We start from the raw sequence: 27,089 nt of genomic DNA on the forward strand, positions 1-27,089 counted from the left end.
GCCTAATTAAAGTTAGCTACAATTGAAATGATAATGATTAAAGGCAAATGTATAATGTAACAGCTACACTGTACCATTAGGCCTATTAAGCTATAAGGGTACAGATAAGGAATACAAAATATTTATCAAAAACAAGAAAATAATAAGAGTAAATAACAATAATTTGTCTCATCTTGCACATGAAAACTAAAAACAATATGAAAAAAAGTTTCTAAAAAGACAAGATAATAATATTAATGGTTACAATTAGCTATATCTCATTTCTCCCTGCAAGAAAATGGAACTTGAACGCAACGCGGACGAAGCAGCTGACTCAGTATCATCCCTTGAACGCACCATGACACCCTAATCAGTATCTTAGATTGCCCCAAAAAAATTTACCAGTGTTATTATTATAATATCATAAAACTGTATTTTATACACAATTTAAAGCGAATTAAAAACAATCAATTAAAACTTGCTGAATATATTTTTATATCTGCGTCCATCACCTCCACACACGTGCACAAATGGTTTGATCCGACTCTGCCTGCAGCATTTGAGAAGGGGAGGAAGAGGAGGGAGTAGGACGAAGGTGGGGAGAGGAGGGGGTTCAGGGGGAGGGAGCCAGATGATGCTGTCAGTGAAAGGAGGAGGAGGAAGAGGAGGAAGAGGAGGAGGAGGAGGAGGAGGATCCTGTCCGCCGGCAGCAGCAGCAGCAGCAGCACAGAGCTGCTCTCCATCCCATGTGTTTGGAAGGGGGGAGAAAAAAAATCTAATGGGCTCAGATCCAGACATGTGCTGCTAGAATAGACCTCTGTGTGTATTAGTTGCTTCTTTTTTTGTTTAATAGTCGCCTTATTTGCTCAGAAGGAAAACAAAGTGGGAATACAGCTTCACTCTTCTCTTGAAAATGCTCCCCTGCTCATCATCCGCGCAGATGGAGGGATGCGAGGAGGAGACGGGCGCACACATGCAAACAGAGGTAAACCTATATATATATTTAAAAAAAACCACACACACATACACACATCCCGTTTGTTTGTTCTTTTAACGTTTAATCCAGTTTATTCTGCACGTGCATCACTCTAAATGTGTTAAAATCTATTATGTTTAAGCGTCTTTTCGGTTCAGATGGGACATTTTTTTTACAGGCTAATTTCAGCCGGTGTAATTCGCCGGCCGGCTTCTCCTGGAGGTTATTGTAGACATCAAAGAGCCGGACCCCTCCCTAAAATTCGTCGCTCTCTTCGCTATTAAAGCACAGATGAGAAATTACACCTCAATTTTACATCAGAGTTGACATTTTCCTGATGGGTTTAAGAGCAAGTCATCAGATTTTAAACGGATTTTAGTCTTTTTTTTTTTTTAATCTTTCTTTCTTTTACAGACAGCCTTAATATGCTGAGGAGACAGAAAGAGTCTGATTCTGAGCTTGTAATATGACTTCATGCCACAATGAAAAAGCCTCGCCTCAGGTTCGAGCTGATATTTAGCAGAACTAGTTTATGTGAGGCCTCTTCATCTCTTATCTTGCAGAGGATTTAACCCTAAAGATCTAAATATAGTGGGGATTGAACCCCCCTCAGCCCCTTTCAAAGGCACTACATTGCTTACATTCCTCTGGCTTATTCACTTAATAAGCCATGGGAGACTACTGAACACACAACCCGGCTCCACCCTTTGACCTATAAGGACAAAATGAAACCCTTAAACCAGTCAATGCTGGTGCCTTGCTTCATTCACTGAAAGGGAATTGGGAAGTGAACCCTCTCATCATTGACCTTTTTAAGAGAGAATACAACTTGCAACCCTGCCTTGCCATTCACATGAAGTGAATCAGTGTTAATGTCTGCCTTGCTCTATTGTGGCTGAGTTACTGGATATTAAACCCCCAACCGTTAAATGCCTTGCTTCAAATCATTGATCTACATATTCAGAAAGGGACCACCTTGCACTACCAATTGCATTACATTGGGAATAAAACCAATAACCTCTTAATGCCTTGCTCCAGTCAGTATTAATGCCTTGCTTCATTCACTGGGGAACAGAACCCCCAACCATCACAATGCCTTGCGCCTCCAGTTAAATTACAAAAAGGGAATTGTGCTTACAACCCTGCCTTGTTTCACCTATTGCATTACGTTAATTTGAGCTCTAACCAGTGTAAGTGCCTTGCTCTAATCAAAACGTTACTGGGAACTGAACCCCCAACCCTCACAGTGCCTTGCGCCTCCAGTTAAACTGCAAAAAGGAAATTGTGCTTGCAACCCTGCCTCGCTCCACCTATTGCATTACGTTAATTTGAGCTCTAACCAGTGTAAGTGCCTTGCTCTAATCAAAGAGTTACTGGGAATTGAACCCCCAACCATTAAAGTGTGCTAGCGCCCTGCTCCACCCATTGAATTACATTGGGAATTTGACTCCTAGCTTCTTAATTGCCTTAATTTCTTTGCTCCAATCAGAATATCACATACTGGCATCCAACAACTACAATTCCCATGATGCTTTGACAATGGCTATTAAAAAAAAATCATTAGCATAAAGGCTCAATGGTCCATTTACTATAGCTTTCAACCCGGTTTCACGGTCTTCATCAGATAATTGGAGCTCAATCATGCGTGTTGTCATGCAGCTGGTCACCATGGTCACACGCTATCATGTGACTGAAGTTTTACACACTCAGGTCTTGTGGTAACACCTGGGACACGACTGCATTCAATCAAATGAAGACTGTTAAAATGCAGCTGAAAGCCATAAAAGCCAGTAAGTGAGCATTACAATTGAGATTATTTTGTGATGACAAGATGTTTAAATTTTGATGGTTTGACTAATTTATCTTAAAATATTGAGAGTTAAGCTGAAATGATGAGTTTAATAATAATTTAGCAGATCTATTAAAAGTTAATTGGCAATCTTTATGATAATTGATTAATAATTAAAGTGAATTTTTAAGCATGGATACCAAACATTGTCCAATTCCAGGTTTCCAATTTTCTTTGTAAGTAAATAAATATATTCGGGTTTTAGACTGTTTGCATTTTTTACTACTTTCTGACATTTAATTTATGAAACAATAAAGCAATTAATCAAGAAAGTAATTAGCAGTTTAATTGATAATGAAAGTTATCTTTAGTTGTAAACCTGTGGACAGAAAACATAACGTGTCTATCTTCAAAAAAACAAACAAATGTGAGATTCAAGATTCAAACTGCAATATAATATATCTAATTAAACCTTTTTGAAATACTGATTTAGTCTAAAAACACAACACAAGTATAAAAAAAGAGATTTTTCTTCTAATATATTAGCATAACATTTGATGACTTTTCCTAAAGTGGCCCAAAATGCACAAAAAATTAAATATTTTTAAAATATCTCATTTTCACTTTACATATAAAATAACATTTAACCACCAAAAAGAGATGGAAGAATGACTAAAAGAGACACAAATTGACTGAGAAACCTAAAAATGACCAAAAAGAGACATAACAATGACTAAAAACAACCTACAGTTAGTTTGAGTAACAGCTGCCATCTAGTTACCATAGTAACTATGAGATGGAGTGACTAAAGAGACTCAAAACTACCAAAAAGAGACATTTCCATCATTATTGCTATGTTATATTTTCATGTCTTAGGTAAAATAGGACATGATATTGTGTGATAGGAGATGTTTAGTGGTGTAAAAGCTAAAAAAAATACACTCTCTCTGCTCTCTGAGACATGAATCAAGGTTTAATCACATTTATTGATCAGTCAGATCGACTAATGATGCTTTCTAAACACATCTGTGGTTCAACATTTGGTATAGACACTTTTTATGAGGAGAATATACTGCAAGGGTGTAGAACATGAACAGTATGTAAGGGTTAAATTAAAATACAAACTACTCTTTCTTGTTTCCTGTTATCGTCCAACGAGCAAATACTGAGAACTTAAATGTATCAAATCTGCATGTCAAAGCATCGACTGTCATTGTTCACCACCAGAACCAAAGAAAACAAAAAAAAGAGTCAAAGCTACAAGCTACCTGCCAAGTGTGCTGTCGTTAAAATGCAGCAAATGTCTTGCCGTACAGTTTGGATTTAGTCTTGCGTATCTTTGTACTCTCTTGAGCAGTGCGGGGGAATTGAACCGGTCACCCTGGCAGCAGCAGCGGCAGTGCCTTGCTGTCTGCCGGTGAACTCGCTGCCCTCGCTGTGCTCCTCAGGGAAATCTGAGCTGACAGTGTGTGAGACTGCAGGTAGAGCCGGGAGGAAAGTGGGCCAAGTGCTTCCTGCTGCTGGAGGAAAGAGGAAGAGATGGAGAGAGGGATGGAGAGAGAGAGAAAGAGAGAGAGAGGGATGGAGAGAGAGGGATGCTCAGTGTCCTTTTTGTCCTTTTTATCTCTGAATATCAAGATAGTTTTGTCGCAGTTACGCCCTTTTCAAAGTTTAACCTTTAATACCAATCAGGCCAATCACTTATTTCATTAAATGCCAAAAAACAGTGATGGAGGAAGTACTCAGATCATTTACTCAGGTTAAAAGTACCAATATAACAATTTAAAAATACTATATAACATGTAAAAGTCCTGCATTAAAAGTCCTACTTGAGTAAAAGTACTGCAGTATTATGAGCGATGTAGTATGCAGTATTACAGTAAAAGTACTGCAGTATTATGAGCGATGTAGTATGCAGTATTACAGTAAAAGTACTGCAGTATTATGAGCGATGTAGTATGCAGTATTACAGTAAAAGTACTGCAGTATTATGAGTGATGTAGTATGCAGTATTACAGTAAAAGTACTGCAGTATTATGAGTGATGTAGTATGCAGTATTACAGTAAAGTAGTGGTTTGGTCCTCTGACTGATATATTATTATTATGACATCATTAGATTATTAATAGTGAAGCATCAGTGTTAGAGCAGCATGTTACTGTTGTAGCTGCTGGAGGTGGAGCTAGTTTACACTACTTTATATACAGTTAGCTAGTTTTACTGGATTCAGGCCAACCAGAATATGTCACTTTGTTAATTTTTCATATCTTTTCAGACGAGAGAGTAACTATTTAAATTCCCCAAATGTGGTCAGTTCATCAAAATAACGCCTGTTTACAGATTTGCTTCAGCGTTTTGGGCTGAGTCCCATTCAGTCAGGCTGTCTGTTTGTTTTTCCCGTGCTGTCCAGAAGGGATTGTCCGTCTGCTGTCTACCTTCTGTCTGAATCCATGTGGTTTCAGTATTAGTCCAGTGGTTCCCAACCTAGGGATGGGGCCCCTCCAAAGGGTCAGCAGATACATGTGAGGGGTGGTGAGATGATTAATGGGAGAGGAAAGAAGTTCTGATTTTTTCTTTTTCTCTAATCTTTTATTTTGGCTGAAAAATGGACCATTTGAACATTTATTGAAATGAAAGCATGTGAGAAGTTTAGAGGGAAAAATCACTATTTGGTGGAGCTGTTAACAACTCATAGACATCTGAAATGTGAGCTCGACTACACACTGCTTTTATGGCTTTTCCACTACACAGTTCCAGCACGACTCGACTGAACTCGGCTCGACTCGACTTGGTCTCCACTAGGGATAGTAACTGGTACCTGGTACTTTTTTAGTACCGGCTCTGGTGAGGTTCCAAGTGAGCCGAGCCGGTACTAAATGTGACGTCAACAGACTGCCGGCCACTGATTGGTCAGAAGAATTGTTGCTGGAAGAGTCATGAGCCGTCCCACACAAGAATCAAACCCAGCATTTTTAAATACCGGCAACAGCGTTACAGCCATACGACTCAATTTTCTTGCTTTGTGTGAGACAAAAAGTGCTACGACGACCCCGCCCACGTTGAGTAGGTGCTTTTTTGTAATGGAAAAGGTCTGTTCTGGAACCGTGTCGAGTCGAGTCGTGCTGGAACTGTGTAGTGGAAAAGCACCATTAGTGTGGTAGTCCCATCTATCTTCTATCTATGAGATTAAATGAAAGTCAATGGTGGAACAAAGTTTATAAGTTCCAATATCTTCCTTCATTCTTCTGGACTAAAAGTCGGATTGATGTCGGTCAACACGCAGATTCATTGCGTGCAAAATATCAGTGTAGATTTATTTTGCCCTGCGTGATTTAGCTGGAACTGAATCAGATTTGGGTCAGTTGAAGCATAATGCAGAATAACTAACACAGTTAAAGATAAACAAGGAGCACAATGATATAATGAACGGTAGCTTTTACAGTCAATCGTGTCTTTCTGATGATTGTTTGACTCTAAAGAGACAGTCTTCTTTGTCCCGCTGACTGTTATTGTTGCTACACAGGAGGTCACTGTATTCTTTACGACTTCCAATTACCATTTTAAATGAAGCGTGTGCAGTGAGCTCAGCAGCACTGCAGCTATACAGCTATATTATTGACTGTGGTTATTGAGACGGCCGCTGTAGATCTCTGAGGCTTCGATAGTAGTTAAAAAATGAGATGATGTCATTGTATTGTTAACCTGAGTTTAAAGAGAGTGGGGAAACAGGGGGGATGAGGATGATAAATAATTGCTCAGTGAGTTAAAAAGAAGAAATCACCACAAGGAGTTAGTTGGTCAGGCAGAAAACTCGACTTTTTGGGAGGTTTTAGGTTGGTTTGTAGTTGTTAATCTCAGTGACATTTACAGTTTGCTGCTGCCGCCCAAGTTTCATCCTCTCTAACATCCAAAACCAGGATTCTCCACAGCTGCTCACCCTTAAATTTAGCACAGCAAGGGATCAGAGCCTGTGTGTGTGTATATATGGGAAAATTACAGCCTTTTTTAGAGCTTTTTGTAGAGCAGGGCAGTGTGTTATCAGAAGTGATCGGGAGTGAAAGTCAGTGTCAGAGACGATGGGAGACGGGGCAGTTCGGCCTTCAGCAGGGGAGCAGGATCAAGCAAAAATGAATATTTATATGGAGAACATAGAGAGCAGGATATCTGCCTGCACTGCACTTCTTTAGTCTCCTGAGACTGAAGTGTTGGCCTTTAAAAATGTCCCAAATCTTTGCAGCATTTGAACCTTTAAAACGAGATAGACAGAGGTTGCACTCCATTAAAGCTACAGTCAGCGATGTTGTGGGTGGTTTATTGTCATGCTTGGGATTTAAACCTTATACTGTTTAAATTCTGTTTAGCAATTCACATTCATAAATTCACCGTGAGTCATTAATACATGCTTGATTAATCATTCTATGGGAACAAAAAGACAATACAGTATTTATGGTCCAGGAGAACTTTTGAACACATTTGAATATTGTTTTTTGAATTTTATTTCCATTTTTGTATACTGTGGATTAGGGCTGGGCGATATGGGCTCAATCAAATATCACCATATTCTTGACCAAATACCTCAATATCGATATTCTGACAATATTATAGGGCTATTGGTGCTATTTCATAAAATATTTACACAATGAGATTTTTGATGAATAATCATCAGTAATGTGGATATAATGACTAAGTGGATGAAGGCAGATAATAGAACAGTCTGTTTAGCTCAGAAAATGACATTTTTACTGTAATGCAGCCTTTAAAATAATTCCATATCACGATATTATGATATCCAAAATCTAAGACGATATCTATAAAATATCACGATATCACTATAATATCGATTTATTGCCCAGCCCTATTTTAAATATAAATACAGACCTTTAAAAACGGTATATTTGCGTATATAAAAAATGTGTATCAGCTGCACACACGCACACGCACACACACACACAAAAATATGCATTTTATTTCCAAGTCATAAGTCAGGCAATAATAAATATGTATAGGGTGTTTTTACAGCTCTCAAATGTAAAAAAAAAGAGTCTAATTTCACCCTGAACAGTATGTAAAGGTTCATTTTAGATTTTTTTGTATGCAATCAGTTTAAAGGTCTTTGGTCTGAAAGCAGCATACAAGAAGACAGTTGATTGTTCTGCAAATCAGAGGAAAATTTGGCAACTTAAAAAATGCCTCAGGTCTCTTTCTGTAGTTCAGATTCTGGTGGCATTAAATTAAAGTCAGACCTCTGCTCTAGAAGTTATGAGTCAGCCGAAGACGAAATCTTTCTCTCTGTAGGTCACGGATCCCGGCTGCTACTAAGGGGAACATTTTTCATACTGTAGCATGTGCTCTGAATTTATTCATTGAATTATTGGTATTAATAATTCAGTGCAGAGTCAGGGGTTTGATGTGTGTGGCGGGTCAGACTGGAGGAGAGGCCGAGGTCTTTGTGGGCTGACACCTCATTGGACGTGTTATCAATCAATCTCAATCAATCTTTATTTGTAGCGCCAAATCACAACAAAGTCATCTCAAGGCACTTTACACATAGAGCAGGTATCTAAACCGTACTCTTCAGGTTTTAATTTTAAAGAGACACAACATTCCCACATGAGCAAGCACTTAGCGACAATGGCAAGTTATTGTTCTATTAAGGGCTCTGGAGCAAATAGACACTGAGTGATACCAAATAAAATAGATTTACAGAAAATAAAAACAGTTATTTAAACCTGAAACCCTTTTTATTTGTTTCTTCTGGTGGAAAATTGACCATCAATTAGATTTTAATGTGATTTTACATACATTTGCTAGGCTGATGAATGTATTCTTATTATGATCTCAATAAAAACTACATTACCAAACTTTAAAGAAGGCTTAAAGGACTAAAGCTTGTAACTTCAGTGACTCCTGCTATTATAACTTTAAAGGAAATGAATTGAGTCATTTGAGGACACAGCAATAATAATAATAATGAATTATTAATATGAGGGATGGAAGCACTCATTTGTGGGCACAAACGCTTAATTGAAATGTATGAATGATACATTTGTGAGCATAAACAATCAAAATGTTAGTCACCAGTCGGCCTCCATAGTTCATCATCTGCAGGTTTTAAATATGGACCGATACATTTCAGATTATAGTGTTTTGGGATTTAACTGCTCAGGCAACAGCGGAGTGTGTAAACTGCTCTAAAGCCTGTGGTTGTGTCTGACTCACTGTGTGTGTGTGTGTGTGTGTGTAACCGGACGCTGCTGGTATCAGTGACCTGTACTGTATATTCAGTGTGTTGTGGAACATGATCTCACTCATTGACCCTACTGTCTGCTCCTGCAGTGCAACAGACTGACGGAGGAGAGAGACGAGGCCGAGAGACAACTCAAACACATCAAGAGAGGTGAGTCCTGCTGCCTTATCTAACAGTACGTTACCCTCCTCAGACTCCTCCATCATCACCGAGCATCATGCAAACACACACATAACTTTATTTTAAAAGTATAGATCAGACAAACATGCACCGTGAAGTTGTTTAACCCTCCTGTTGTCCTCGAGTCAAGGAACGAAGGGAGGAAGAAGGAAGGAAGGAAAGATGGAAGGAATGATGGAAGGGAGGAAGAAGGAAGGAATGGAGGAAGGAAGGAAGGAAGGAAGGAAGGAAGGAAGGAAGGAAGGAAGGAAGGAAGGAAGGAAGGAAGGAAGGAAGGAAGGAAGGAAGGAAGGAAGGAAGGAGGGAGGAAGGAAAGGAAGGAATGACAGAGGAAAGAAAGAAGGTAAGGGGAGGAAGGAAAGAGAGAAGGAGGGAGGGAAGAAAGAAAGGAGGAAGGAAAGGAAGGAAGGAGGGAGGGAAGGAAGGATGGAGGAAGGAAAGAAGGAAGGGAGGAAAGAGAGAGGAAGGAAAGAAAGAGAGAAGGAGGGAGGGAGGGAGGAAGGACAGACGGAAGGAAGGAAGGAAAGAAAGAAGGAACAGTCAAAACAGACGGGGTCAATTTGATTAAATAAACATTTTTTTAAGAATGGTGTCTTAACTGTCACCTGTTATATTATAATATAAACATGTTTTAGCCTCACTTAAAGCAGGGCTGTAGGAATTTCAGTGGGTTGGTCGGTCCACCGCTTTGTTGTCGAGACTGAAATATTGATGGATTGATTGCTTTGAAACTGAATACAGAAACTCAACATTCCCACACAATGAATGAATCCCTCTTCCTTTGTTGATCCCCTGACTATTTTTTCCAGCACTGCCAGCAGGTCAAAATGTTCATCTATCTAGTTAAATATCTCAACATCTACAACATAGTATTTCCTTTATAATTAATTCCTATACCAGATTATATGTATGTATCTTATCAGTTCATTTATAGAGACAATACATCCACAATCACATTACATTATGATCTCATGTTATTCTAAACAAGAGAACATGGCAGCTATAGTTATATGAAAGTGAAGGATGCAACACAATTTAAATGGCAGGTTTCATTATAACCATTAAAACCATTAATCAACATTTACCCAGCTGCACACAATAATTTAAATAAATGATTTTGTAATATTTCCAGTTGTGTATATTCTGGTTCACATTAGGAGAGAATTCAGGCTTGAATAATGTCATTTAGGGTGGTTTCATTGTGGGTCAAATTTGAACCGAACAGTAAGGATTAAGGTTTCTGGATGATGAATCTTTCACACCTTCATGATCCCTCGACTTATCCTCCAGCACCCCCACAAGGTTGACATGTTTTGTCTCAGAGTGAAATATCTCAACAACTACTGGATGAAGTCCCATTAAATCTATATCATAAATTCATGCCCCCAAAAGATGAATCTAAATAATTTTCCGTTGACTTTTCGTCATAGCTTCATCTTCTTTATGCCCAAATATCTGCAAAATGAATGATATTCCCAACAGCTTCAATTCTACTTTGTGTTTAGTGCTCATGAGTAAACGTTGCTATTAAGAAGCTATGATGGTAACCAAAGTAAACACTAAACATCAGCATGTTAGCGTTGTCATTGTGAGTATGTTAGTCATGCATGTTTGAGGAACTGTATGCACATGAATAAAAGCTGCACACCTGGTGCATAGTCCAAAAGGTTTTATATGTTCTGCAACATGAAGCCCATTGAATGTGTGCAGAAGTGTTTTTCCCACGCGGACCAAAGACTTTACGTTGGGATGATGTCACAGACTTTAAAATATGTTTTTCTATGCTTTGGGAAAGTTTTATGAATGTAAACCTTAATGGGTTAAGAATTCATAATAGAAAGACAAATATGGGCGGGGGATGCTTTCCTGTTGCCTTTACTACTGTTCATGAATCTATGATGGTGTGAGTTCATGTTGTGGTCATTGGTAGTAATGACAATGAATGGCTGGCTCTGGATTTCAGAAGAAGTCTTATTATCTTTATTATTTTGGTGGAAACTTTGACAGTGGTTAGTACTTAAAAGATAATTAGGGTTAATTACAACATACATCCTGTTTTTATTGTTTTGTCCATCATTTCTTTAAGTAGTATCACTTCTCCAGTTTAATCTCATCTTAATCTCAATAACCCAAATATCTATAACAGTTTACAGATCATCCTCCTGCTTTGAGTTTGGCCTACTCTACTTCCAATAGTTGTGCACTTACTTTAACTATTATTACAGACAATTCAGGTGCTAACACTTTCAGTTTGACCTCTATATAAAGTGGTTTAGATCATCTGGATTTAACTTTTTGGTTTGTTTCCAACCTGTTGGACTGCTCAGACTTTTGTTAATTTATAAGTATATTGTTTTTATTACTGATAGAAACAAGGGATAAAAGTACTAAGAAACTGGTTTAATGTAAATTTACCCCTAACACACACACACACACACACACACACACACACACACACACACACACACACACACACACACACACACACACACACACCAACATACAAAGCAGACAGCCGACACCATCACTCCCCCCCCCAAACCCTCACACCTTTCCTCCTCACCTCTTGAAACATGACATCACCGACACCTTGCCCTCTGAATGGGTGTGTGTTGTTTAAGAGGAGGAGGGGAGGAGGAGGCGGTATCCCCCGTTTCCACGACGACCGTGGGGTTAGTTAGCCAATTGTAGGTCAGCGTTTGTGTGTTTGGGAGTTTAACCTCCTGATTGAGCTGAACTTCTGCCATTAACTGTTGGCTGATAACGCTGCGGCTGCTGGCTTCTGGCTTCTGTCATGACTATCCACCAAGGTAAGACAATACATAGACGGCATGTTTACAGCTTTAATTCATTATAATCTAATAGCATATTCCTGTGATGTATTAGGGGTAAAATCATTCAGCTAAGGCAGGTTTCATAGCTGCAACTTTCATAGCTGCAGGATGGAAACTCAAATGTTTTAGTTAACTTTAAGTCCCAATATTTATCATTTATAAGCTGTGTATAAACATGTAATAAATGGTTTATAACACATTATAATGTAGTTATAAGAAGATATAAGTGCAGTCTAAGTGTTTATAAATGTTCAGTATTTCTCAGCAATTGAAACTTCTCCTATTATTAAGATATATTTTGTTTTATTACAACTTTTTTTTACTATATTATCAGTCAATATCTGTTTTTATTATCAGCATCAATATATATGTGCCTATAGAGGAGGAGTTATAGTTGTTAACAAATACATTAATAAACACTTATATCTGCTTATAACTACTTTATAGCATTTTCTAAACCATTTATTAATTAACTAACAGTGTGTAGACTGCTTATGCATGTGAATATGGGGACCTAAACATAAGTAAATATATAACAAACTATAGTTTTGAAGTTAAGCTTGAGGTAAAGTCCCATATAAAGTAAATACAAATATAATACAGCAAAAATCATGGTCTTTTCACACATGATGGTGATATCATTTGCATTACTTCTGATGGGAGAAAGACAGGAGTAGAGATCAGTGATGTCAGGTTTGGTGCTCACCTGTTCAGGGAGCAGTTATTGTTCAGAAGGTAACAGGAGACCAACGACGCAGCCTCCACCTGCAGCTCCACCTGCAGCCTCCACCTGCAGCTCCACCTCGGTGTGATGTTTCTATTGTTTCTTTTACTCTGATCCTGATCTGAACATTAAGACAAGACAGTGACAGAGTGCTTTATGGTTGGAGGTGGATGAAAGGTTTGTTTGTAGTCTTTTAACCTTTATCTTGGGTATCTGTGCTTTAACCCTTTACATAGTGTTCATATTCTGACTCATAGTTAGATTAACATGCATAAATTCCTCATCAGTCATTAATAAGTGTTTGATTAAGACATTCACAATCCTTATTTTATGGTCCAGGAGAGCATTTTATAGAATATGATGAATAAAATATGTTTGAATGTTGATTTTTGAATTTTTTTTAATCAACACAGGTAAAATTTGTACATTTGCATATATCAAAATGTGTACCAGCTGCACAGAAAATGTAAAATATGATGCACTTTATTTCTACTTTTTATATTTTATGGCTCACATTACGAAAAGTCCAGCTCGTAGACATGTGTATATGGTGTTTTTACAGCTCTCAGATGTAAAAATGGGTCAGATTTGACCATGAACAGTATGTAAGGGGTTAACATAACCAAACTTTCTTTTCTAGATGATAATCTTTAGGGATAACCATTAGAAAGGTTAGTAGGATTACGATGGCTCCGCTGTAACTCAGAATGAATGCTTAAACAAACAACCTTTGCTCTGCATGGGTAATCAACCATTAGTAATCATTAAAGCCTATAAGCCTCTTCGTTGGATAATCCTGTAAAGACTAACTGATACAGAGTTTAAATAGTTTATTATGACATAAATCAGATGAAGACTTCTAGTTTATGTTGGTTTTAGTCATGTTAGTGGTTGTATGGATTTATTGGATGTTAGTCTGTTGGTCCTCCGCTTTGGTTCGGACTGAAATATCTCAACAACTAATGAATGGATTGTCATGAGCCTATTGACTTTGGTGATCCTCTAACTTTCCCTCTATCGCTACCCTGAGGTTCAGATTTTGAGTGTGATGTTTTAACAACTACTGAATGGATGCATGTTCCCTTCTGGACTCATATGCATTAATTTTGGTTATCTTTTAACTTTTCCTCTATCCTCCATCATCAGGTCAAAACGTCAATTAGTCCAGAACTAATGAAAGTCCCATCTGCTTCAGCTGTACTTTGTTTTTAGTGCCAATTACCTCATGCAAAACTAAAATGGGGAACCGAGCACAAACATTAAACGTGTTAACATTGTCATTTTGGGCATATCAGCATGATGTTAGCATTTAATACAAACCTCCAGTAGTGAGCTATAGACTATTATTCTGAGGTGTTTATCTCCCATCTAGTGCGACTTACCTTGTAAAGTTTAGATTTATACAGTTTAGATTTCTTCAGGAGCTTTACAATGAGAGTGTAATTAGGATGATAAGTAGTAATACAAAGGTTAAAGTGGATAAAAAAGGTATATCTGACTGTCTACTGAATGGCAGTGATGATGGTAAAATGCATGAAAACAAACAAGAGCTGAAAGAAGAGAAACAAATCGATATGTCTAGGAGATGTTTTCTTGTACCCTTCATCACATTTCATAGTGAAGTGTCCAATAAAGTCTTACTCACACTGCTATTACTGGAATAGAGGAAGTATTGTCTTTCATAAACAGAACTGCTGTGATAAATAAAGGCAAATATACACAATATGTTTGGTTTAGAGTTTAGAGTGAGTTCTGTCAGCACTGATCAGCGATTCTGAAGGTTTAACCCTCCTGTTGTCCTCGAGTCAAGGAAGGAAGGGAGGAAGAGGGAAGGAAAGGAGGAAGAGGGAAGGAAAGGAGGGAGGAAGGATGGATGGAAGGGAGGAAGAAGGAAGGAAAGGAGGGAGGAAGGAAGGATGGAAGGGAGGAAGAGGGAAGGAAAGGAGGGAGGAAGGAAGGATGGAAGGGAGGAAGGAAAGGAGGGAGGAAGGAAAGGAAGGAAGGAAGGACGGACAAAAGAAGGAAGGACGGAGGGAGGGAGAAAGGAAAAGAGGGAGGATGGAAGGAAAGAAGGAAGGAAGGAAGGAGGGAAGGAATGAAGGGAGGGAGGGAAGGAAGGAAGGAAGGAAGGAAGGAAGGAAAAAGAGAGGACGGAACTAAAGAGAAGGAGGGAGGGAGGGAGGAAGGACAGATGGAAGGAAGGAAGGGAGGAAAAAGAGAGGGAGGAACTAAAGAGAGAAGGAGGGAGGGAGGAAGGACAGATGGAAGGAAGGAAGGGAAGAAAGAAGGAACAGTCAAAACAGACGGACGACACAAATGTTAAATTTTAGATGTAGCTTTTTATTTGAGAGGGACAATAGAAAGATGTCAGGATATGATTGGAGGGAAAGGAGGGATGACGTAGAACAAAGGTCCAAGGCGGGACGTTGAGGTTACATAATGAGACCCTTAGGCCACCTGGATGCCTCTAGATTTACATTTTTAATGAGAGTTGGAAGTGAATTGTGAAACTGAGCTTATTTGTTGGGATGCTTTTTAGTTTTTTAGTGATGAAAATGTTGGAAATCCTCTGATTGTCAGAGAGGGACATGTACTAAACTTCTATTAAAAAGCCAAAATCAAACTATAAGAAGGACAACTAAGATCCTTGAGTCTCTTAGTCAACTCAAACCTTAAATCCAGTGTCAGAAACATGTCAAAAACTCATCTGAAGCTGTAAAACTGGACATCAAATCCTCACAGTCAGCAAAAAAACCAACTCTAATCTGCCTTTTCATTAACGGGTGCCATCACTTCTTACGCTCAGTCTTTCATTCATTCACTCATTTATTCATTCACCGCTTCTCCCCTGAGCAGACAGCAGTCGCTCTTGTCATGTTATTCCCGTGAATTATTAAAATCTCATGCTATGAATTATTCAGCAGCAGAAAATGGGGGAAGGATGATGAGTGTGTGAGTGTAAGAGAGAGAGAGAGAGAGAGGGAAGGAAGGAGGAGGGTTACCACTCCTGCCTAACTCTTTATCCATTGTGACCCTTTCAAAAGGCCTTTCTACCTGCTACTCCATATTTGATGGCCACATGTTAATGGCTTTAATGAGGTGAGCTCGGCTGGCCTGCAGGTACTTGATTTGAGGCTGGTTTGAATCTGAAAGGCCAGACTGAGGGAGTTCAGCACAGATTAACGGTCTATAAAACAGTGAAAACATGACCTGACCTGTGACTCGCTGTGAGGTAATACACTCGCTTATCGGTGATGGACGAGTACAATCATGATCACACTGACAGTGAAGTTAATCTGTGATACATCTGGGTTTTTAAATAACAGTCAGGAGCTTAAATTTATATTAAAACCTGTTTTTCTTGCTGTAATCATTCCTCCTGTTCATACTGACCATTAGAAGATCCCTTCATAATGCACTTTCAATGGAAGTGTGCAAAGAAAAGTTTAATCTGAAGCTAATATGAAGCTTCAGTCGTCCAGATGAGTCAAATCTTCATCTTCTATGTTTCAACGTTACAGTGTTTTTAGTAGCAAAGTCTTTTTGTTACTATACTTCGACCACAGCTCAACAGGGAAACACTAAGAGGAAACACAGAATAGAGCCTGAATACTGGATTTTAGGGGTTAATACGGATATTATGGAGTAATAAGATTCTGATAGATATATCAGCCGATAATCAACAGAGTATATGTAGCTTCTAACTCTACATAATGTGCAAAATTAAAGCTCAATCCCAACATTAACTGTCTATGGAAGCTGTTCCTGCTGAATCCTGCAGATCTAAAAAGGTTCATTGAAGGATCTCAGGATGTTTAAGGGTCACATTTCTGCCCTAAAGCTGGACTGATAGTGTACAGAGGAAAAGGTTCACTATTACTCATGATGGACAAAATCCACAGTCGTCCTTCTGTGCAAAAAAAAATTATTTAAAAGTTTAATCTGAAGCTAATATGAAGCTTCAGTCGTCCAAATGAGTCAAATCTTCATCTTCTATGTTTCAACGTTACAGTGTTTTTAGTACCAAAGTCCCTCTGAGGAAAGAAAGAAGGAAAGAAAGAAAGAAAGAAAAAAGAGAGGAGGAGGAGTAAGATGAGGAAAGAAAGAAAGAAAAGGGAGGATAATGAGGAACGAAAGAAGGAAGGAAAGAAAGAAAGAAAGAAAGAAAGGAAAGAAAGAAAAAGGAGGAAGATGAAGAAGATGAGGAAAGAGAAGGAAGGGAAAAAAAGGAGTAAGATGAGGTAAGAAAGAAAGAAAGAAAGAAAAGGGAAGACGATGAGGAATGAAAGAAGGAAGGAAAGAAAGGAAAGAAAGAAAAATGAGGAAGATGAAGAAGATGAGGAAAGAGAAGGAAACAGAACGAAAAAAGAGGAAGATGAGGAAAGAAAGAAAGAAAAGAAAAAGGAGTTAGATGAGGAAAGAAAGAAGGAAAGGATGAAAGAAAGACAAAGAAAGGAGGAGAGGAGTCTTCATCTTCATCTTCTACGTTTCAACGTTACAGTGTTTTTAGTACCAAAGTCCCTCTCAGGAAAGAAAGAAGGAAAGAAAGAAAGAAAAAAAGAGAGGAGGAGGAGTAAGATAAGGAAAGAAAGAAAGAAAAAAGAGAGGAGGAGGAGTAAGATGAGGAAAGAAAGAAAGAAAAGGGAGGATGATGAGGAATGAAAGAAGGAAGGAAAGAAAGAAAGGAAAGAAAGTAAAAGGAGGACGATTAAGAAGATGAGGAAAGAGAAGAAAGGGGAAAAAAGGAGTAAGATGAGGAAAGAAAGAAAGAAAGGAGGAGGAGTAAGATGAGGTAAGAAAGAAAGAAATAAAGAAAAGGGAGGACAATGAGGAACGAAAGAAGGAAGGAAGGAAAGAAAAAGAAGAAAGGAAAGAAAGAAAAATGAGGAAGATGAAGAAGATGAGGAAAGAGAAGGAAGGGAAAAAAAGGAGTAAGATGAGGTAAGAAAGAAAGAAAGAAAGAAAGAAAAGGGAAGACGATGAGGAACGAAAGAAGGAAGGAAAGAAAGGAAAGAAAGAAAAATGAGGAAGATGAAGAAGATGAGGAAAGAGAAGGAAACAGAACGAAAAAAGAGGAAGATGAGGAAAGAAAGAAAGAAAAGAAAAAGGAGTTAGATGAGGAAAGAAAGAAGGAAAGGATGAAAGAAAGACAGAAAGAAAGGAGGAGAGGAGTCTTCATCTTCATCTTCTATGTTTCAACGTTACAGTGTTTTTAGTAGCAAAGTCTTTGTGTTACTATGGTTACACCACAGCTCAACAGGGAAACACTAAGAGGGAATCTGATGCTAAAAACACTGTAAATGTGTCAGATATCACTTGATATGACTAACTCACACTGATGAAGCCTCATTTAAGCTTCAGATAAATGTTTAAATCTTCTATGGTTTGGTTAACTTTAAGTCACTAAACTACTAATTAAATGTTTTATAAGAGATATACTGCACACATAGAAAGGCTCTGGTGTCTTGATCTGAGGCTTTTGTCCCCAAAACCATCCAGTAAGTTTAGTATTAGTCAACATTCAGTCATGCTACTCTGGCATTTGTTGCAAAAAAAGTCACAAAAGGTCACTCATCAGAAAATTGCTATTTTAGGAAGTTAAAGAAAAGGTCAGTTTTGTTTTTTATCTGATTGGAGCAGTCTTCTCTAGATCTGCTAACTCCTGTCAGCCTCAGCTCTGAGCTAAATGCTAATATATTATGCTCATATGCTCACATGCAAAGCTTTAAAAACCCCAAAACTTATTCTGTCATCATTAAATAATCATATAAAATGAGATCTTCCACTGCCAACAAGTCTACCGTATTAAACAACTGAATATGTGATAGGTTCATGCACTCCTTTGGGTTAGGGACTCATGGAAGTGTTTTCTGATTGGACCAGCCTGGATCAGCAGGTCGACATCATTTCTCTTACAAATCACTGTTAAAAATAAATATATTTGATAATGTGGCAACATTATGATTAAGGTCTGGTGAGGTTTAAGCACAAAAAAAACACTTAGGCAGCTTAGAAGAGTTCATAGTTTGGGTTAAAATAACAGTCATGACTAAGCTGATGGACTTATTGGTTTGAAACAGTAATGAAACAGTGATCTCTTTAATTCAAAATATGATGTTTTGGGTTTTTTAAGATTTATTTTGGGGCTTTTTTGCCTTTATTTGTAAGTACTTTAGTAGCATTGAGGTCAACAGGAAATGCAATATTTGAACCAGGGATGCTGCAATACTGTGGCACGCACTTTAACCACTCGACTATCCATATGCTCCAAAATATGATGTTTTGTTGACTGATGCATCCTCCCTGAACTCCTTACAAGGAGTTTGTTGCTGTATAATAACGTCACATGATTTACTTCTGTTATAATTAGTAAGACTGTAATGTTTGATCCTCTCGCCTCTCCAATACTCAGTGTAGGAAGACGCTACCTTTCTCATATTAATGCAACCATCATTTTTAAATGCGGGAAGGTAGTTGATTGAAAGAAAAAGCAAAAAATGTAAATATAGAAACTGACTTTAATCTTTGAGGTAAAACACTGATAGAATAAAGTCTACAAAAAGGTTTCTTTGAATCTCAGTTTCGAGGATCTTTTGTTGGTCTTCAACGTCGTAGCTCTTTATGTTAAAGTAGGAATCTGTCTTTGCCTCTTCCTCACAGCTGTAACTGCTCGTTCATGAGATTTTCATCTGCTCGGATGCAGGCGGAGCGGATGTCTCGCAGTCTGTAATTTATGCTTTGTATTAAACACGTGCAGCAGACCAAGTCGTTTGCAAAAGGAGCTCAGTGTCTCTCAGGATGAGATTTTAATAGCAGCCAAAAAATCTTGAATTTCAAATCAAATGCAGAGCAGGGGGAATATGTTTGGGTGGGTTTCAGAATGATAAGAAACTGGACAAAAAGATGCAATGCAAAGACATCCTCCAGGGAAATTTATAAAAATATCCCACCTCAAAATCGAAGAAGAGGAATCAAGATGACAAAAAACACAGAAAGAGAGAGCGAGTGAGAGAGAGAGAGAGAGAGAGAGAGAGAGAGAGAGAGAGAGAGAGAGAGAGGTACATTCATGCTCCAAAAAATATTAAAGATATGAATAAATACCCTTAGTTTCTATTAGATGAAAGTACATATTCTCCAAAGTATATATTTTCTCTCGGAGGAGTCTTAGGAAGCTGGAAGCTAACTGTGATACCACTCAGCTTTATAAAACCGATAGCCTGTAGCACTGTTAGCTCACGCAGCCTACTTATTCAGTCTACTGCACTTAGATAAAAGCCTGTGGCAGCACTTTCCCTGCACCGAAGTGCTCCTGGAAATACTGTAATTACCAACATGTTCTCACACAAAAAAACACATGCTTGGGGAAAGATTGTGGTTTGGGTTAAAAACTGACCCGACTCGCAGTTAAAAACTGCAGTCAGGAAACAAGACGAGAACTGTGGACTTCTGCAGGAAAGTCCAGGTTTTTGCATCTGTATCTATGTAGTTAATACACCCAACCTGATACCTAAAAAGTGTGGGAACTTGTCACCTTATATATTAATCATCAGTCCATTGGCGTCTATGTCAGTCATTGAGTTGTGGTGACTAAATTATTTTAAGTTAGACTTGAAAAAGTATGAATCTATCTTTCAATACTTGGAAAACTGTGATATTGATTTATAGAAATAGCATATTTATCTAGTTAATACACCCAAATGGGAACTATGGAAACACCTTATATAGACGACGTCATTGGTCCATTGGTGTCTACTTTAGATGTTGAGTTGTGGTGACTTATTCTTTTAAGGTGGACTTGAAAAATTATGAATCTATTATATTTTAATTTGTGACAGAAAAATGGCGACAAACACACAAAGCAGCCGTACAAGTTGTTTTAACCCTTTAATGCCAGGTGAATCATATTTGATACATGAGTTTTAGAGAATTTCTAAATCATCAGCCTCATATTTTTTCCCTCAATAACCTGATGTTTACAATCAGATACATGCAGCACATAGATAAACCAATGCAATGTTGAATACTAAATATATTGTAGCTTATTTTATGGTAAATTCCTGTTGAAAATATGTGTATCAAATGAGATTCAGCAGGTCAAGTAATTTATCTGTAAATCTGTCAAGTTTCATTTTTATTCCATTTAATGCATTATATATTATTATCATGCATAAAATAGATTGAAGGTGGTGATATGCACTTTATGCAGGAAATGTTGTATTCAATATGTTTTTGTGTGTTTAAAAAAAACATGTTATGAAAAATTGTCCCAGTGTATCAAATATGATACAAAACTAAACTCATAGATGCAAAATCTTATTTAATTAATTGTTTTTTAATTACTTGTCAGAAGGTCCAATAAACTCCAGGTTCAAAGAATTAGTATCTTCTGGCAATTATTTGATGTTTCAGGATTTATAGGTTGATTTACAGAAATAACAAAAACCTCTTAACCCTCCTGTTGTCTTCGAGTCAAGGAAGGAACAGAGGAATGAGGAAGGAAAGGAGTGAGGAAAGAAGGAAAGCAAGGGAGGAAGGAAGAAGGAAGGAAAGGAAAGGAGGGAGGAAGGAAGGAGAGAGGAAGGGAGGAAGGAAGGACAGAAGGAAGGAAGAAAGGGGTATGGAGGAAGGAAGGAAAGAAAGAGAGAAGGAGGGAGGAAGGGAGGAAGGAAGGAACAGTCAAAACAGACGGGGTCAATTTGACCCGGGAGGACGACACAAAGGTTAAATCTGCATATTTCTTTGAGTATCATTCATAGAAACCCATAAAGTCATCTGCTTATAGCAACAACTATTGCATGCTGTTTGTTGACTGAAAATGATATTACATCAGTCACTCATTGGACAGAAATCACGACGTCAGGATGGATGAATGAATCAGAAAAGAGTTCATTGTGATTATTAAGTTATGTATATACATCTTCTTAGATTAGTGCATTACCAGCGGGATAGCAGGAAAAACATTGTAAATATAATCTTCAAATTACCTTTAATGTGGCATCAAATGTTTGTTTACAACAGATGGAAAGTTCATTTAGGGGTTTAAGTTACAACATGTTTCATATTTCCTCCCGTCCTTCGATCGTTGCACTTTCCTCTGATGTCTTCTCCGTCATCACTGATATAATCTATAACGATTAATGAGTCACTCCTATCTAATGTGGCTGCTAATTCTACTTATTGCTTCTTATCTTTATTTTCCTCCTGACTGGTAATATTTAGTTGTTTATGAGCACATCGTTGAAGTCGTTGTGCTGTTATGTGTGAGCTGCTGTAGTAATGCAGCTTCCCCTCAGGGACTAATAAGGTATCGATATGCTGTGTATATATGGAGGTTAAAGTGGAAACACTTATTTCAAACATGGTCCCAAGATGCTAAAAGTCAAAGAAACATAAAAAACACAAGAGGACCTGCATAAAATTCAACTTTTGCCTCCATTAGTTGAACCAGATGGGAGTTCAAGACATGATATTTATATCCAGTCAATATAAATACATAACTCAATGGATCTTGGCCTTTTTTTCTCTTACTTTATTGATCCCAAGCTGGGAAATTACAGAAAGTCAAATATAGATATTCATTTAGGTATTTATAAAGATAGAAATCTGTCTTTAACCTTCACATAGTGTTCATATTCTCACTTATCACAGTATTTCCTCACATAATTAGTCTCTATACTAAACTTCTGAACCACAAATCATTCATAAAGAGCTCATCAGTTAGTTCTATGATTATATAAAATACACTATATTATGGTCCAGTGTTACATAAAACATGAGTTATTTCAAAAAATTAAATTAAATGTGAAAAATGAACATTCTTGTAATTTTGGATGTGTCAAATATATCTTTTTTTGTATATACCAGGTCACATTAGGTGAAGACATACAATCTCAGGCTCAAAGAAAAAGTGTAAAAATGAACAGTATGTAAGAGTAAAACAGTGTAGTTTTAGTGTTTAGATGTCCTTGTTGTATGTTTCTCCATCCACGGCCCTCAAATGCAGAACAAATCATATTTACCACTCTGAACCTCTCAAGCAGAAGCTTACGAGAAGCACTTGAAGGCAGCATCACAGCATTAGTCCACCTATTGTTCACAGCTTAGCTTCGGGTTAGTGTTTCAGCTTATACCTCACTGGCATTAATACTCTGCTTTTTGTTATAAATCCTTTGTATGTCGAGCAGCAAACTGACTTTTTTAGCCCCAGAATGCATCATTTTACATAAATGCATCGATCATGAAAGAAAAGGTTTGTGTATTGGTTCGGACTGGTCGGATGTTGGCTTGTGATCATTGTTTGACCAGCGTTTCAACCCTGTTTTAACACTCTGTGAGGATTTAACCATTACTCATGATGAATGTGCTTACCGTTGGCTAATCCTCCAGATCAGCTGTTAATAACATGCGTTGTCACTAAAGAGGCTTTTCTCTGCTCTGGCTCGCTGCTGAAAAACAAAAGCAGCACTCTGTTGTTAGTCTGTCAGATCATTACAGGTTTTAAAGGCGCGTCGGTTATCTTACAGTGCCCTGGAAGTCGGAGGAGTTAGTGACCCAGAACAGTTTCTTCTGAAGGGTGACAGAAACCTAAAGGACAAACTGTAACTCATGAAGGAGACTAAAGTTTCATTGCATGGCTTTAAGAGCTCTGGAAGAAAGTTCAGAGCTCCCTAAAAGTTTGATTTATAAAGAAGAAGGAGGGTTAATTCTTTATCTTCTAGTTTGCACATCAAATATATACATTGATATCACTCTCACTGAGATGTTGTGATTGGCTGATAGGTGTCCATTACTTTCTAATAATCGTACAGTGTAACAAGAGACTCCTGATGCTGATGCAGGTGTTTGCTGCAATGCACCAATCGCTAGTGTTTAGTATACTGTAGCTTTATTGTAGCTGGATATTAAACACAGAATGGAAGATAAACTCTCATCCAAGGAGAAAAGGCTCAAAGTATGGATGGAAGAAGAACTCAGTAAGATAGAGAGGGATAAACATTAGAAGAACAAGAACAAGGTTAGGGTTAAGATAAGAGGTCAAGCTAAACATTAATAGATGTTACCATTAAAAAAACTAAAACATTTACATATATAGACATGCAATATTACAATATGAACGACCTAATGTAAAAGCTTATTTGTTGGAATAAGAGCATCATAAGTGGAACTTTTCTTCTTTTTGGTGTCTGCCTGATGTCAGAATGTTTAATGTTTCTCTTTAGTTAACATGTGATCGACAGATTTGTTATTTCTCTAAGCGGATTCGCAACAAACTGCACAACTGCGTCAATCTCATGTCATCTTTTTCTGTTGCTATCTGCGGCGGTCAAATGCTTCTCTAAACAACAGCTGCCAGCGAACACAACAGCAGATGTATCTGAATCAGAATTGGGTGGCGATTATAGTTCCTGAACCGAGGTCATCAATTAATTAGTTAGTTGGTTAATTCTTTATTTGTCATGTGCTTTTTATGCCTCTGCTGTGTATTGAACATCAAAAATGCAGCAAGATATCTTCTGGCAGGACACGACATTAGTCATAACATCATAAACACATACAAGTTCATGCGATTATGTACAACATTTCAAATAAATCATGCATCAAATAGCATTTTAAATAAAGAAAAATACTAGTTTAAGTCCTAGGAAAGGGTAAAATAATGATCATGTGACACATCAGCTCATCAGTGTTCCCCTGTGATGACACCAGCTTTAAAAACCCAGTAAAATATAAAAAATAGGACTATAAATAGCAGAGTATGAGCCTCTCTTCTCTCCTCCGCTGCCTCCCGTGTTGTGTCTGAGCCGCAGTTGAACTGCAGTGCAGCCGAGCAGAGGACGATCCGCCGTGGCATGTGGGTTGAAACGGTGGTTAAAGCGATTGAACGGAGCCCTGAGAGCGCTGGGGGTTTAAATGAGTCTCTTGCTGGGAGGGAATCACACCACCAAAGCCCATCCACAAGCATTAAACATTGAATGAGGGGATTAAAAATAGATCCGGCAGCCCTCCCTGTCCTCCTTCTCTCTGATATCATACTCTCAGATTTCTTTGCTCGTCTTTTCCTCACCCAAACCCGGAGCCTCTCTGGCATCACGCTCAGAGACAAACACCATCAAGGATTTCAAAGGTCACTTGGTTAAATATCTACAGCGGCTAAAGCTCTTCTTTTTTATCTATACCCAACTTTTGGCCCTTTAGTGACATTTGAGATATTTCACTTGGCAAACATATCAGACTGATATTCGTTTTCCCCACTCGGTACGATTCGGGCAGATTTGAACACAGCAATCGTACTCGGCTGCAGACCAATAACAGTCGCACTGAGACCCATTTGGGCCCATTTGGATGCATTAAGGAGAACTGGATTCTGCAGGTTTCTACATGCTTCCTGTGGTTTTGGCTCCATAGATCACTGGAGTCCTTTTTCAGCACCTCCAGCTCTTGCCGAGCCAACTTAACTTCCTGTTGGCTCTCTGCTCACTTTAATGTTAGGTTAAAATCATTCATATTTGTAGGGATCTTTTAGACTTTCCAGATGTTATTGGCAGGAGGGACATGCTACTCCAACTTTTCAAAATCCCCCCACTTTCAAATGTGTTTATTATTATTTTTTAATCAGTCTCTGTCATCTCCATGCACAATCATTGTTTTTAATCTATTCCTGCATGGTCTAAAGTGGTCTACATATGGGGGGAAAAAACAGTGAAATCTGCCTTTATTACATTTTCATAAATTCTGAAACTGTATTTTAAAGAGACTTTGGCATCTCTGAGATAATCCAGCCTAGATTTTACGAGTCTAGGTAGGTGATACAAGCCTATATACCTTCTGGTGGAATATATCATTACGACCAACTTCATTATTCCCTGTATTTTGTATCACCTTACTCCCTAAATGTATGTATAAAATACAGGAAATGGGATTCAAATCGAAAAATGTTATGGCAGAAAACCAAAGTTACACCCTTGGTTATTGGACTGTATGGATCAAATTCTTCCTCCGTTTTACAGCTGCTCTTTTTCCCAATGATTGTGTGCAGAAAAACATGCCTTTAGGGACAGTGTGAATCATGTAATGACAGGAAGTTGTAAATAAATGGTTTGTCAATATGTCAAATTGGCTTCAGAGTCTGATGCACTTTCTAGGGGCTTCAGTATCTTCTTCCCATGTGTTCATGTTCTTGCTATCGTCCAATGATCAGGGACTTTTTTTCCCCTCATGTAGTTTGGTAAGAGTACAACACAAAAGGAATGGTCATGCAAAGACTATACCTTACATGAGAATCAAAATCTCAGTCAAGATGCATCAACAATCTCTGTGCAACCCAACAAACAAAGACTGTATAACACTTCAGCCAAGCTTAACATATAATCCATTTGTGCACACATATTTAAATATATGGTACATAGTTTATATATCTACATTTGCAGAGTTTACAGGATCTTGAAATCCCCCCAGATAAAGAAATTGCATGTTAAAGAAACTGTACAGTACCTTCTCCTGGACACTGAGGTTTTGGGGCTCCATCACTTACACTGAAATCACATTTAAAGATCTTTTAATAATCAGTATGAACAGAAGGAATGATTACAGTGAGGAAATCCTCTTTAATGTTCATATGGACACACACATGGAACCACAAATCATTCATAAAGAGCTCATCAGTCACAGATAAACATGATTAATCCTTAATGAAGCTTTCAGAGAGCAGAGAGAGTTTATTCTTTATTTTTTATGATTAAAATAACTATATTAAGGTCATGATATAATGGTCCAATGTTACATAAAACATGAGAACCGATGAGAAACCTCTCACAGTCATTCTGTGTATTGATGCAGAATAAAAGCGCTTTGCAGTATTGAAATAACACATTAGGAGGATCGTGCAGCGTTGGTCGGAGGTGCTCTGCAGTTAAAATAAAAAAAAGGATCAAGCCTTTATTGTTAGCGGAAAAGGAAGTAATGGATTTGAATCTGTGTACTTCTAACAAATGTATATATAAAGCTTTAAATGAAGTCAGAGCTCTGTGTTTCAGAAATCAGATCAATATATGAGCTGCTGGTTGGTCTGCAGTCGCACTGTGATGTCTTAAAGAGAGAAAGAGAGAGAGACCGCTGTCTAAAAGCATCCCCACATAATGCATCTACACACACCAACTACACACAAAGCCCTGCTGGTGTGTGTGTGTGTGTGTGTGTGGGACTAATTGCTTTGTGTCGGGGCTGCATCATCAGACAGAGAAGCATTAGTCATGTAGCCTGCGAGCAGACGACAGTCCACCTGAGATCCACGCGAGGCTGAGACATAATAGGCTCTGTGGTCCTGAAGGCCTCCATGACACAGATACAGTTTGGTTCTGTAAT

At 38.1% G+C, this 27,089-nt stretch overlaps 1 protein-coding gene across 1 annotated transcript in view; it reads left to right on the forward strand.

Annotated features, from left to right (window-relative positions):
• The first annotated feature begins 892 nt into the window (after positions 1-892).
• Positions 893-27,089, forward strand: part of shtn3 (shootin 3) — a 50,998-nt gene continuing 24,801 nt past the window's right edge. The window contains exons 1-2 of the mRNA XM_062426195.1: positions 893-964; positions 9,080-9,140. Of these exons, the coding sequence (XP_062282179.1) occupies positions 893-964; positions 9,080-9,140 (133 nt within the window). The remainder of the gene's footprint in view (positions 965-9,079; positions 9,141-27,089) is intronic.

The sequence above is a fragment of the Scomber scombrus genome, chromosome 9 (genome assembly GCF_963691925.1).
Source record: "Scomber scombrus chromosome 9, fScoSco1.1, whole genome shotgun sequence".
NCBI classification, from domain to species: Eukaryota; Metazoa; Chordata; class Actinopteri; order Scombriformes; family Scombridae; genus Scomber; species Scomber scombrus.